The sequence below is a fragment of the Littorina saxatilis genome, linkage group LG3 (assembly GCF_037325665.1).
Source record: "Littorina saxatilis isolate snail1 linkage group LG3, US_GU_Lsax_2.0, whole genome shotgun sequence".
NCBI lineage: Eukaryota > Metazoa > Mollusca > Gastropoda > Littorinimorpha > Littorinidae > Littorina > Littorina saxatilis.
The window spans coordinates 28,133,712-28,149,093 of record NC_090247.1 but is presented as its reverse complement, the minus strand read 5'-3'; the positions used below and the strand labels follow the sequence as shown (position 1 = coordinate 28,149,093).

General features: G+C 41.3%; 1 protein-coding gene across 2 annotated transcripts; it reads right to left on the bottom strand.

Moving 5' to 3' along the window:
- Positions 1 to 1,770: 1,770 nt before the first annotated feature.
- On the bottom strand, positions 1,771 to 12,516 carry LOC138962055 (bis(5'-adenosyl)-triphosphatase enpp4-like). Of its 2 annotated transcripts, XR_011454387.1 has the most exons (6): positions 12,439 to 12,516; positions 10,340 to 11,287; positions 9,717 to 9,896; positions 8,388 to 8,621; positions 6,073 to 7,912; positions 1,771 to 6,022 (listed from the first exon to the last, which is right to left on the bottom strand). XR_011454387.1 is itself a non-coding variant. In XM_070333758.1 (5 exons), the coding sequence occupies exons 2-5, from the start codon at positions 11,250 to 11,252 to the stop codon at positions 7,740 to 7,742; spliced, it is 1,500 nt and encodes a 499-aa protein (XP_070189859.1). In that variant the 5' UTR covers positions 11,253 to 11,287; positions 12,439 to 12,516; the 3' UTR covers positions 1,771 to 7,739. The 2 variants fall into 2 exon arrangements, 1 of the variants encoding a protein (XP_070189859.1); XM_070333758.1 differs by having other exon boundaries at positions 1,771 to 7,912.
- Positions 12,517 to 15,382: the final 2,866 nt, after the last annotated feature.

Below are 15,382 nucleotides of genomic sequence, written 5' to 3'. Positions count from 1 at the left end.
GATGTGACGTTGATCTGTGTAGTTCCAGCCCGCCGAAGTTATCAAAAGTGTTTTTGTTTTTTTGTAATTCGGTTGGTTTGGTGCGTTATACAATGCATCTGCATTTTCGAGACTAAGCATTGATCATTTTAAAACGCAAGGATCATCATATGCCAACATGACTTGTATCATTTTACATCGCATTCTAAGAAAGAGCAGAATTCTCACTATGCACGCGGTGCATTTCTAGAATCGCGTAGCGCAAAGTTGGAATTCCTACAATGGCGGCCATTGTTGGAATTCCAACAAAGCGCAGGTCATTTCCGGAAAAGCGCCGATGACGAGATGGGTCGCAACATTCCCAATGCAAACATTTGATGCAAAGTTGGCTTTGATACACATTTATTTGGCCGCATTTATTTTGTATAAGAAACAGAAGGTTGAACATGTAGAATGGGTAGAACTGGGGGCAATATTGAACCGGAAAAGAAATGTTGTTTTTTGTTTTGTAAGTTTCTCAATATAGCTTTCAACTGTGCTTACACACAGTCGCGATTCGTCACAGGCGCCCGACATGACATCCCTTAATTGATTGTGTACCAAACCTTTTGTTATGCCCTGTATGCAAGGAGGGGGTGGAAGACGAGAAACATGTATTGTTTCTATGCAAAGGATATTGTGAATATAGACTTGATGTTCAATTATTAAGAGAAAAAACCCTTATAGTGAAGATATGAATAATGTTAATGTTATGTCAGTAGATAAAGTGGATGCAGTGGTAGAGGTGGCCAGGATCTTATGTCATGTTTTTCAGAAAAGAGAGAAGTTTTGGGACTAGCGGCCCAATGTATGATAAGGTGAGACTTGATGATGGTTAATAATTTGTGTTTCTTATCATTTCATTTATTATGGTTGTAAATTGGTCTTGGGCAGAAAGTTAGCTTGGGCGTGGGAGATTTGATGACTTGTTTGTCTCATTGGTCCATTGTTGTATTTTGCTGTAGTTCTTTGTGAACGATAGAGTGAAAATAAGTCTCAATGATGCCCTGATTACGTGCATTAATTGTTGATGTGTCTGTGCATAGTTTGTGCCGTGGAATGTTAGAGCAGCTAGGTTTGATAGCCAATAATGTATGCTGGGTTAGTACACTTTTGGTCGTTGTTCCTGTCCAAATTGTTAATTCATATGCTGGAGATGATTCTAGGTAAGAGAGAGAGAGAGAGAATGTGACTCAATAATGCAGCATTTCGTGAATTTTTAGTTGATGTATTTATGCCTAGTTTGTTTTGTGGAATGATAAAGCAGGATTACCTTTTTGATTGCTGATTATATAATATATTATGTTTGCTTGTATGCTAAACTTTCTTGATGTTGTAGCTGTCCATACTGATAATGTATGCCTGGATATGTGACTAGGATGGAGAGAGAGTGAGAGATTGAGTGTACTATGAGAATGCATGCATATGTGGTGACCTGTACAACTGATCCCCCTCCCCCCCACCCAACCTACACCCCCTTGAAATGAACCTTGTGTTTAATCAATAAAATGTCTTAGTCTTACCTCTTACCACTCACCCAGATAAAAACTAGCAAACAAACAAACAAAACAACATGAAATTTAGCAAAGTGAAAGTAATAAAGTGAATTTGAGCCATATTCATCCAAACGTTATGAAATTCAGCTGAACTGAATATCTCATATATTGTATCTAAATGCATTTATTTTGTGTGAAAACACACACTCCCACATGCACGCGCGACGCACACACATAATGATAAACACAAAATCAATAAGAGAATAGAGTTCTTATTAAAAGGCAAAGACAAAATGCAAAAATCATCTCACCCTTGCACAACCAATATAAGTCTGTATTCTATATCCTGAATAACGGATTTATAAAATGATTTATGTATCGATTGAACACTGGATTTCCCTTCTTTGAGCCATGTGACATCAGAGGCCGACAATTACACATTAACATCGTAGCATCGTCAGTCCACCGCTCACGGCATAGGCAGTGAAATTGACAAGAAGAGCGGGGTAGTAGTTGCGCTGGGAAGGATAGCACGCTTTTCTGTACCTCTCTTCGTTTTAACTTTCTGAGCGTGTTTTTAATCCAAACATATCATATCTATATGTTTTTGGAATCAGGAACCGACAAGGAATAAGATGAAAGTGTTTTTAAATTGATTTCGAAAAAAAAAATTTGATAATAATTTTTATATATTTAATTTTCAGAGCTTGTTGTTAATCCAAATATAACATATTTATATGTTTTTGGAATCAGCAAATGATGGAGAATAAGATGAGCGTAAATTTGGATCGTTTTATAAAAAAAATATTTTTTTTACAATTTTCAGATTTTTAATGACCAAAGTCATTAATTAATTTTTGAGCCACCAAGCTGAAATGCAATACCGAAGTCCGGGCTTTGTCGAAGATTACTTGACCAAAATTTCAACCAATTTGGTTGAAAAATGAGGGCGTGACAGTGCCGCCTCAACTTTCACGAAAAGCCGGATATGACGTCATCAAAGACATGAAAAAAACGTGTGAGGATACCATACCCAGGAACTCTCATGTCAAATTTCATAAAGATCGGTCCAGTAGTTTAGTCTGAACCGCTTTACACACACACACACACACACACACACACACACACACATACACCATGACCCTCGTCTCGATTCCCCCCTCTACGTTAAAACATTTAGTCAAAACTTGACTAAATGTAAAAACGTCTGAGGATATCATACCCAGGAACTCTCATGTCAAATTTCATAAAGATCGGTCCAGTAGTTTAGTCTGAATCGCTCTACACACACACACACACACAGACAGACAGACAGACACACATACACCACGACCCTCGTCTCGATTCCCCCCTCTATGTTAAAACATTTAGTCAAAACTTGACTAAATGTAAAAATATGTACAGTTTGGCGACTAGTGAGCCTAGGGTGAGGATACATTATCTAGAGGGTAGTCGCTATAATCAGGAGGGATGGCGGGAGCCACTCGACCTCAAACTGAGACACGCTGATGTGATAATCTGGGCTTAGAGTTATATACCCACAGCCCCATGTCCGAGTCCCTGACCAGCACAGCAGAAAGCTGTGTGACCAGCCTAGAGAACTGCTACTGCGCAAATAATCCTGGGGACTCAGACCATGGAGCTGCATATGGTCATTTAAGGTTTTAAAGGTAATTCTATTTGTAGCGCATGGAGCGAAAATGTGTTGGAATAAATACGGTTCTCCACAATGGCAGGACTTGTTAAAGATATGGAAGCGGCATCCGCCGGCACGAAGGCGTCCGAAGATAGTGAGGAGGTTTGTTGGGAGATCGGGGTGTAGATCGTTCATATCAATGGGTTGATAGGACAGAGATGTTACAATACTGACTTCGAATGAGTTTACGAATTTTACTGTAGAACTCGGTTACTGAGTAGCCGATGTTGGTATTAGCAGGGCAAGATTCTGCCGCTTCTTTGGCGGCGACATCCGCCAGTTCATTTCCCCGGACCCCTACGTGAGAGAGGACCCAGAGAAACGATACGGATGTGCCGGATGCGATTAACTCTTTGTAGCTCTGCCCGATTTGATGTATTTCGATGCAGAGCTTGTAGTGAAGAGCGCGAGTCAGAGCAAAAAACCACCGCACGCGGTGTGACTGGGAGGTCATTTATGAAAGTGCATGCCATGAGCAAGGCAAATAGCTCGGCTGAGAATATGGAGATGTCTTTAAGAGTATATTTCCTTGAGATTTTGAGATCTGGGATCACAAAGGCGCATGCAGCCAACGCTGCCGTCTGCAAATTTGGATCCGTCCGTGAAGACTTTTAAATGCTCCGAGAATTTGTAGTTCAGGGTTTCTTTTGTAACAGTACAGCTAGGTAGACGGGGTTATATTTTTTGGTAGTATTATCTTCACTGTCATATATAATAGTAGGGGTTTCCTAAAGTGCATATGGAACATGTTTTTCGATGAGTTTTGTTCAGTTTAGTTTGGAGTTTTGGAAAATCCAGTTCATTGTCACCTCCCATTGTCACAAATAACTGGAGCGTGCTTTCTTTTCACTGTCTTCGAATCGCTGGCCTTTCAAACCGGACGCTAAGCGCCCCTGAAAGTCGAGCGTCGTAACCTCGAAGGGTCACGTGACGAGTTGGCGGTCCACTGAGGCTATTTGGTCTATGGATAAGGGTAGCGTTTTGGCCAAGAGTTGAGTGCTATGTTTGGTGTTGGCCTCATAAGTTTGGTGCTGAGGAAAAAAGTCAGTCAGGACCTCGCAGGCAGAGTTCTCTACCGCGTGGGCTCTGACAGCATACTGAGCTGAACGGAGTCTTATCTCATCGCTGTAGACTCGACTCTTACTCGCTTGCTGGGAGAGTCCCAGAGCTATCTTGAGCGCCCTGCACTCTATAACAGCCAGTTTTTTCATGAGCGCCGGGCGCGTCGCGAAGTAAGCTTCGCACTCGTACAAGAGGCGGGAGCGAATTAATGCCCGCACTACCTCTGTGACACACTTGCGTCCTCTGGCCCAGGATTGGGACGCCAGGTAGCGGGTATGATATATAGATCCTTGTTGGCCTTATTGATCAGATGTTCGATGACTGGTCCAGTTAAGTTGAGTATCAATGATAACGCCGAGGAACTTAGCTTCTGAGCTCGGTTTGATAATATCACAACCTATCTTCATACTACAGTTCCTGTACAGTTGTCTACGGGAGACAACAAGAAAGACCGTTTTATTTGAGGCTAGTTGGAAGCCGTTGGTGTAATATATTCAGTGACAGAGGTTGTCGATTTTAGTTTGGTAAGAAGATAAGTCAACACTGTTGGTAATATGGCGTGGTCTATCTAATTGTGTCTATTAAGGCGAGGTCGTCCCCATACAGAAGTACACTAGCACCATCAACCTTAACAGAAGTAATGTCATAGAGCATGATACTGAATAAGTTTGGTGCGATGATACTGCCCTGGGGAACCCCCATGTCCAGCACATGGGTTTCGGACACCGAAGAGCCCACTCGGACAGACATCTTGCGATTACTGATGAAGTTTTTGATGAATTGGTACATGTGGCCAGAGACACCAATTCTGCCGAGTTTTAGGAGTAGACGAGCATGCCAGACGCTGTCGTACGCAGCCGATTTAATATCAAAAAAGGTTCCAAGAAGAGAATTATTACTATGTGCCAAGGTCTTTTTACATTTAGTCAAGTTTTGACTAAATGTTTTAACGTAGAGGGGGGAATCGAGACGAGGGTTGTGGTGTGTGTGTGTGTGTGTGTGTGTGTGTGTGTGTGTCTGTCTGTCTGTGTGTGTGTAGAGCGATTCAGACCAAACTACTGGACCGATCTTTATGAAATTTGACATGAGAGTTCCTGGGAATGATATCCCCGGACGTTTTTTTCTTTTTTTCGATAAATACCTTTGATGACGTCATATCCGGCTTTTTCTAAAAGTTGAGGCGGCACTGTCACACCCTCATTTTTCAATAAAATTGATTGAAATTTTGGCCCAGCAATCTTAGACGAAGGCCGGACTTTGGTATTGTATTTCAGCTTGGTGGCTTAAAAATTAATTAATGACTTTGGTCATTAAAAATCTTAAAATTGTAAAAAAAAATTTTTTTATAAAACGATCCAAATTTACGTTCATCTTATTCTTCATCATTTTCTGATTCCAAAAACATATAAATATGTGATATTCGGATTAAAAACAAGCTCTGAAAACTAAAAATATAAAAATTATGATTAAAATTAAATTTCCGAAATCGTTTTAAAAACTATTTCATCTTATTCCTTGTCGGTTCCCGATTCCAAAAACATATAGATATGATGTGTTTGGATTAAAAACACGCTCAGAAAGTTAAAACGAAGAGAGGTACAGTAAAGCGTGCTATGAAGCACAGCGCAACCGCTGCCGCGCCAAACAGGCTCGTCACTTTCACTGCCTTTTGCACTAGCGGCTGACTACGTTCAGTTTCATTCTGTGAGTTCCACAGCTTGACTAAATGTAGTAATTTCGCCTTACGCGACTTGTTGATTTTTTCAGTGACGTGCACAATGTGGTCCGCACACGAACGACCTTGCCTGAAGCCTGCCTGGCATGTTTAAGGGATGATATTGTGTTTATTGAGGTGGAACTCCAGCCTCTGGTTCACCACACACTCAAAGATCTTGCTGAGGTGGGGGGGTTAGTGATATGGGGCGAAACTGCCGGGTAGATTGCCCGGTTTTCCGCTCTTCAATACTGCTACTACTTGTGAGTTTGACCATGCTGCGGGATCGATATTATCCTTTAACCAGCATAGATTGAACAACTGAGTGAGCAACTTAACAAAGTTAGGTGGCAAATGTTTTATCATGTGATATGATATTGGGTCTAAACCTGTGGATTTTTTGGGGTCTTTCGCAGAAGAGATGGCGTTTTGGACTTCTTTTGCTTTAAACATACAGTTTATAGGCAACTGGTTGTCATCTGGGGGGTATGTGAAACCCTTCTCCTGATCTAACCTATAATTGAGTCGTTCAGTGTCTTGGGATTTTGATTGACTATTTTTGGCAAAGGTAGCTGCTAATAGGTTTGCCTTTTCAGAGTCAGTTGTGGTCAATTTATCGCCCGATAGTTTGAATTTAGAGTTGCCCTGAGCCCTTTTGCTCTACTATGGGAGGGAAGTCAAAACCATCTATTGAAGGCAGCAGGGAGCGTTTTCTCTTGACTGACTGGATAACTAAGATGTCAGCAGAGTGATTAGATATATAATTATATAGCTGAGAGAAATTAAAGTTGATAGAGCGACAGTTCCACTGTAATATGATAAATCCGTGACCGCTTTCACCTTGATCAGCCATTTTAACACGCACAAAAATGGTAAGTTAAAGGGCAGATTTAAAGTAGGTTAAAAGGTGGTTTTAACAACTTTCATATCCGTCACAGACAACTGCTTGGCACCAGCAAGGGCGCCCAGCGCCAGTGTGGCGCCGTCCGGAATGAAGCATTCAACCTTGGTGTTGGAGAGTTGTGTATGTAGCTGAGAGGGAGTCTATCAGGTCGATCGAGAGGGCTCTGCATCTGTCTGGCCTTAACGATGAATCCGAGTCATCTAAGGTCAACAACTGAAAAACAGTACTTCGCAACTGAAAAATGAAATCAATACTGAAAATTCATTTAAAACGTAGGATGGTCTACGGGGAAAAAAATGAACAGGTATCAACAAAACATGAAACTCCAATGTTCATAGGCAAAGCAAAAGTCTATCACATGAGAAAAACAAACAATTTGGAAGAGCATGATAACGTACAAAACCAATAATATCCATGTCAAAATTAACAGAAGAATATGGCACACCAGTTGTGTAGTTTATGTGATCAAGGGAAGGAAGTCTGGATTCGATCTCCGAATCTTTGCTTCATGAATTGCTAAAAAGCAAACTGCAAGCCAATAATATAGATGTTTTTCACTTAATGCTGACTAGCAATACAAATTTGATCAAAATCACATCACCGGGAAAACTTCTATGACACAAAAAGGTACTCTAGAAAGCAAATACCTGAAGCACCGTTTTGTAACTTTCCAAAAAGTCACTGCTTTAAAAAAAAAAAACAAGCAGCAAATAAGTATTATCATTTTTCTTGATCACAGTGACACACACACACACATTATGCAGATGTGTGCATTTGTGAGCATACAGACGCATACACACAAATTGACACGCATACACCAGTTGAAGACACACACACATACACACTTATTTACAAATCTTCATCCTTAAATTCAACCACACCCTCAGCCATCATGCCTCTTGAACTTTCCTCTGTGAACGTCCGCTTGTAGGAGGCCGTGATATTTTTCTTTTTCTGCAGTGATCTGATGATAAACAGGATGATGACGACAGCGACAATAACGACCAGAATTCCAATTACAACTGAAACAAAACAAAAACAACACAAAAATGCATTTGAGCTATTAAAAGTGCACAAGCAGGCACAAACACAAATAAGTCACTGGATTCTGGCATCTCCGTTTTGACTAAAACAAAAAGGAAAAGTGGGGTTTCATGGGCAAGTCAAAAGCTAGTCCCCAGTCCAGTCCAGGGGCAAAGCTGAAGGTATTTTTTTGCTTTTGTTAGTCTAAATCAACAAAAAACAGAAGGGGTTAACCGTTTTAATCACAGTTGACGGATGTTGCATACATACCTGAGAATTTGATCAAAGGATTTGCCAAAAATTTGATAATGGGCCCTCGGGCATTTCGAAATAATTGGAAAATCATAAATTTATGTAAAAATCTCACAAATGAGCTTACTCAACTGAAGAAACCAACTACATGTAATGAGTCAACTAGTCAATCAATCTATTGATCCTTCAGATCAACAACGAAAACAATTTAATTCCACATACTTTCTATGTATGTTGTGACAGTAGAAACAGAGGCTGACAAGATGTGAGCCGTGTTACTGAGAGACCCGTTGTTGGGTGCTGGTGTCAGCCCCAGAACGTGACACATGAGTGAATACATGTCGACGATGTGGAACGGTGCTTCATTGCGCACGCCCTTCTTGAAAGCTGGTCCACTTGCCATGAAAAAGGGATACATGCTGGGTGCATACCTAGGGTCCCATCCATGCTCACCCTCTGGAAAAACATAAATAAATCAGTGAACGCCAACAACAGTTGTATAGTTAAACCTGTCAATAAAGACCACCCAAGGATCAACCAAAAGTACACAAGTCCTTCCAGACAGGCAGGGCCGGACCAAATGAGTTGTAAGGGGGGGGGTTCCTCCTTTTTTTGGGGGGCAAATCAGCGAAGTGGCGAAGCCACAAGCGCAGGCGCGCGAACTAGGGGGGTCCGGGGGCATGCTCCCCCGGAAAATTTTTGAAAAACGGTTAAAATCTGTGCAATCTGGTGCATTCTGGGCCTTGTTTTGAGGGTTAAGGCCTGTCAGTGTGAGTTGGTGGGGGGGGTACCTTTTTCTCATCGGATTTCACATTGAATAAAATTTGTTAGAGACACACACAAAATTTATTTAAAAAAAACAAACAAACAAAAACCACTCAAAGCAAGGTACATGCTTTTTCTGGGTCCGGCCCTGGACAGGTGCAAGTCATTGTATGGAAAGGTGATTTACAATATAAGATGGTCTGCACATGAGTTAATTGACCTGGGAGATTGGAAAGACCCTTTACACAGCAGGTTATATGAAGTCTTATATCGCACGCGTATCTCCAGACTCGGACTCAAGGCGCAGGGATCTATTTATGCCGAGTGAGATGGAATTTTTTTTACACAATACATCACGCATTCACATCGACCAGCAGATCGCAGCCATTTTGGCGCATATCCTACTTTTCACGGCCTATTATTCCAAGTCACACGGGTAATTTGGTGGACATTTTTTATCTATGCCTAACCAATTTTGCCAGGAAAGACCCTTTTGTCAATCGTGGGATCTTTAACGTGCACACCCCAATGTAGTGTACACGAAGCAGTCGAGATTTGAACCTCGAACTTTCTACATGGCAGGCCCACATCTTAACCATAAGGCTATTGCATCTGTTGTTTTGAGACCTTGCTTTTTCAGATGTTTTGTGCATAGCCACCATCAATGTAACTCCACTTTAAAATTAAGACATAATTTTAAGACCTAGTTTTGGAGGTCTTCTGCTGTACCCAATTAATATGCAGCAATATCTATTGACTGCAAATTAAATTCTGCTGCAAACTTACTTCCACTCAGGAACGTTGTTTTATTTGTTCCGATGATCCAACCTTGCTCCCCATATAGGACAATGGGGGGGATGCGAACATTGTTGGAGTAGTGAAGATCAACCAGGTCTTTGCTTTTTCCTTTAATCGCCACGTGGAGATTTCGGTGCTTCAGACTATCAACCACCTTGTCAAAGAAGCCTTCAGAAACAAAGATAAGCATAATTTGTTAACCAAGGGGGAAAAAAAGAAGAAAACACAACATGGGATTGATTGGATCATGAGCAGTATAGTGCTAAGCACTGAAGATCAGTCTTTTAAATAACCCAGAGGAGTACGGAATTGGTTAACCAGGGTCTTATAAAGGCGGGTTCATCTGTAACATGCAAAGTCCTTTAGGGCAAGTAATGAATTAGGTACGTTCACAATTACCCCTAAATGTTACTCAATATACAAAGTACCTGCATGCAAGTCAGAAGGTAAAATCCACAGCATGAAAAAAATTTTCTCAAAAATTAACACAAACACCTTTTTACATTTAGTCAAGGTTTGTGTACAAGAATGTTCATCTGTGTAGTTTCCAAGGCATTGTTCACTATTATGCAACTACTTTAGAGGCAGAGGTAGAGGTAGGTCAATCATACCTTCATTTGGAGTCAGCATCACCACTGCACGACCATCCTGTACCTTCTGGTACGTCTTATATGACGACGGGTCCACGAGCAAGTCAAGATTGATCATCGTCTGGTTGTAGACTGGCGCATGGCCGTGGTCGGCAGTGATGATCACATTGAGTTTATCCTCCAGCCCCTTCTCCTGTATCTTGGATAAGATTTTTCCAACAATTTTGTCGCGAGAAATGATGATGTCCAAAACTTCTTGGGAGTCCGGTCCATGCACGTGAGACATGTGGTCAGGGTTGCCGAAGTACATAGCCACAAAGTTGGCAGGGTCAGACTCGTGAGCCAGCCACTCAAACGCCAAGTCCACCTTTTCTTCAGGGGTGATGTCATCCCAGTGACCTAGCTTCAGTTTATCTGGAAGATGACCTTTGATCTTGGCCGTGGACGATGGCCAGTAGATGCTGCCTGATGATCTTTCGCCGCCGGCTTTGGAGTTGGTGACCCATATGGGTTCTGCTCCTACATCCACCCACTTTGAATCATTCTCTTTCAGCACCTTCGGTGGAAATGTGGCATTCAATAATGGATCGTAGAAATGGTTGTGGACAAGTCCATGGCTCTCCACATACAAACCACTGACCATGCTCATGTGGTTGGGCTGCGTGATTGTCGGGAATACATTTTCCACCCATCTCACATGCACCCCCTTGTCGATAAAGGCTTGAAAGTTGGGGAGCTTGGATGCTGGGAGTTTACTCGGGTAATTCCAGCGAAAACCGTCAAACGAAACAAGGAGGAGTTTAGGAGGGCCGTTTCCATCACTCGCTGCTGCAGAGACCTGTGGGGAGAACAGCATCATTGCTGACAGTAGTGACATGACGACGACATGCAGACAGCCAGCGTTCATGACAGGCATGCATCTGAAGCACCCCATTCTCTTTCAATATGTGAAGCAGACTTGGTGGTCATCTGAAAGCAAGAGTGTTTTAACTGCTGTGTGATTTAATGTCAAATTTTGGTGTACATGTAGTGTCACTTCATGATTAAACCAACGCTTTCTAAATTCCCCATTTCATTTCAAACATTATCTTTCAGGTCTCTCATAAATAACAAGCTAAAAATCGTTTTTAAGTTTAACTCATTTCACACATTGCACTCATAGGATGGCTCAAAAACAACTGTACTTAATCATTCAGATTTGTCACTCTCAATATTTGGTTTGGGTTTCACAGTAACAGTGTTAGTTCCCGAAAAGCATTCCTCTGTTAGAAACACAAACACATGGGTTTTTTTTTTATGCAGTTCTGCTGAATTCAAATAAAAGGATTAGTGATCTATTTCTGTACTGTCCCTACTCTTAACAAAAAGTCTCAACTGCATAACAACCATTCCTGACTGTCCATTATTGTGAATTAATCTGTGCCGCCATTGGCACCCATGCACACTTGCTATCGAGCTTCCATGCATTGGAAAGGATCGAGCTGCAGGGCCCCCAAAAGTAATTGTTTGCTTGCAGTGATTTATTTTTTTACCTCAATTTAAACAAAACCATGTAGTAGTAATGTTGTTGGTTTTTCATTTGTCAGGAATTTGTGTAAGTTTATCTCTAAGAAGTCAGAAAAGGGTAGCTTCAGTTTTGAAGTCTGCAAATCAAGTAATTAACTTCCTTTTACAACAACAAAAAATCTTTATAGTCGAAACAGTTCCAGGATCAGAAGGAAAAAATACGCCTAATACATTGACTTTAATTTTTTTATTTTTTTTATTTTTTATTTTTTTACCTTCGGCATTGTTCATCTTTGGCACTGCACACATAGGCAGTTGTAAATTTTCACAGCGATGTTTTTATTTCAAAAGACACTTAATTCATTGCCAAAACGTGCATATCCGCGTTGTTGGTGTAGTAATAATTCACTGATGCGTTCACTGATGCGTTCAGTTCACTGATGCGTGGAGGCCGGTGTCAAGACTCTGGTGTGATTTGTTATTGATTATTTGGGCGATGTTTATGTTTATGTTATTTTGACAAATAAGAACAGTGACAGAGTCTGCGTTTGTTTCAGTAGGATCCAGCAACCAATATTCAACACAGAGAGTCATAAAGATCGAAATGACCTTACCTGCGGTAGGCTTAAACATCAACAACAAATTCTTGTTGTGTTTGAGGTGTCTAGGCATGGAGCCCTGCCAGCAGTAGTTATTTTTTCCGAAATGTAGCGAAATGTAGCAAAATGTAGTGAAATGTAGCGAAATGGAACATGATGAAAACGAACTTTTCGAACATTTGGAGCTCCAACAATTTTCGTAGTTATCGATTCAGATTATCAAGTTGTAATACTGAACACTTGACTTTCATGCCCAGGTAAGTGATAAGGCTTAAATCCAAAGTGTAAAATATGGAGTTGACACATTGAGATCACAGAGAGAGACTGAGAGACTGAGAGACTGATACTGTTTATTGTGTAGTTCAAAAGGATGGAAAGGAGATAAACGCGCAAAACATTGGAAACCTTCTAAAAATAGTAACGTGCAGTGACCTTCTAAAAATAGTAACGTAGTAACGGGAATATGGATTGACGCCACACGGAGGAAGGGAGATAATCGCGGCTGAAAACACTGGAGAAGATAAGGAAGAGTTACTGGTAGTGGATCCCGACAACAACAACAACAACAACAACAACAAAAAATCGGTTCAGCGCGCACAGCGCTGCGCGCTGAGAGCACGTGTTGAAATATCTCATCGATGAGGTTGTGTCCGGGGTGTAGCTGAATACGGTGTCCAAATTTGAAAAAGATCCACCGAGAACTTTGGCCGTGCATCGCGAACAGACAGACAGACAGACAGACAGACACTTGTGTCTGTGTGTCTGTTCGCGATGCACGGCCAAAGTTCTCGGTCGATCTTTTTCAAATTTGGAGACCGTATTCAGCTACACCCCGGACACAACCTCATCGATGAGATATTTCAACACGTGCTCTCAGCGCGCAGCGCTGAACCGATTTTGGTTTTTCTCTGGATCCATTCCCAGTAACTCTTCCTTATCTTCTCCAGTGTTTTCAGCCGCGTTTATCTCCCTTCCTCCGTGCGGTGCGCCGGCTTAGCCGGGTCCCCGGCGCAGCTGGGTATTTGGCTTGACTTCTTCCCGGCGCAGCCGTACCCGGTGAAGCGGGTATTCATCTAGTACGATATATATATCATATGTGACTCTGCATAAGACCATACAAGTATGGCTTACAACTTGTCCCTATCACCGTTCCAATATATAGTAATAAGTGATCAGAGTACATAATACATGCAAAAAAACACTAAAGGATCAGTCAAATCCAACAGCCACAATATTGACAAATCCAAAATATGTACAAACCCAAAAAGCACTAAAGGATCAGTCAAATCCAAAATATCTACAAACCCAAAAAACACTAAAGTATTAGTCAAATCCAACAGCCACACTATTGACAAATCCAAGAAATCCAAAATATATACAAACCCAATAAACACTAAAGGATCAGTCAAATTGAAAATATATATATACAAACCCAAAAAACACTAAAGGATCAGTCAAATCTACCCTATGCTGCTACTCGAAACGACAACCACCACAGGCTGGCTTTGAGTGCCCGTAAGCACTCTGGCTAGCAATCGGCTTACGATCACTTTCACTCTAGGTCTGATGACGACTGGTCTATCATGGTGATGACCTTTGTGTACTTCCTGCACTTGTCCCTCTTGCCTTTCTTCTGTGTGCTTGCGGTCTTGACCTTTTTTTGACCGGGAATCTTGACCACCCTGTCTTTTGTTGCAATGTGTGATGTCACAGAGTCAAAGTCTTTGGTTTCAACCCGTTTGTTTGCACTTGTTTTGGCATATTGTTTGCTTGATGTGACAGTCTGTTTCTGCACAGTGAGCGTTTTTTTTTACCGGGAATCTTACCCCCCTTGCCTCTTGTTGCTTCGCTCATGTGTGCAATGTGTGTCACAGAGTCAAAGTCACTGTCACTGTCTTTGGTTTTTGACCCTTTTGTTGGTGCACAGAGTGCACCACTGGGAGAAGAAGGGGACCTTTTTCTTTTCTTCGGTGTGCTTGTGGTTTTGGCACATTGTTTCCGTTTAACTGACCTGGCTTCTTGCCTTTATGTGTTGGGCACTACTGTTGATCCCTTTTGGGGCAAACCATTTACGAATAGCATTTAAATCGTGTATTTGGTGTGCTACATTTCGCTACATTTCGCTACTTTTTGCTACATTTCGCTACATTTCGGAAAAAATCACTACCCCCTGCCAGACTTGCTTGACATGACCTCATTTACATGATACACACGTGTGATTTGAACGATTATTATCTCACGGGTGTCTCTCTCACGTATGTAGGATAAAGTTCTGTATTCTTGTTTTGATAGATTCGCGTAGGACTGTAGCGTCCGGTCAGAGAGACAACTGGCAATAGGTTGTAAACATACAGGGAGATAACTCTTTTTTAGTCTGCATAGGCACATCAATCAACTTCCTCAGAGAAGTATATTGACTTCGGGAATATCTGAAAATGTTGAACTTTAGCGTGTTAAATTCATAGTCCATTATTCAGAGGCATTTAAGCCTCCAAATTTGCAAAACAGACCTGCACTTGTTATCATAACAAGTCATATCAGATCCCTTTGAAGTTACGGAATGAACTCCGATGAACGAATGCATTTCGTTTACATGGGTCAAAGAAGGAATTATATATATATCCGTATGAGCGGACAACTCTTTCGTGTAAATGATGTCCCATGGTTGACAACGTACGCCATTTTTGGTGCATTTTCGTCGATTGAACAACCAAATTAATTAATTATGCTTAAGTTTGGAGCTCAATCCGTCAATTAATTTCACGACAAATGTTCTTTGGCTTGCTTACATGGACTTGTATCAAAAATAAGTAAAGAATGCCTCTGAATTATGAGCTATGAATGTAACACGCTAAAGTTCAAGATTACCGAAATAAGCTTACTGTTACAAGCATAAACACGTTGATCACAAAGTTAGCAAAGGTGCAACTGTGTTCAAAACATCTTCAAAATGTTGACA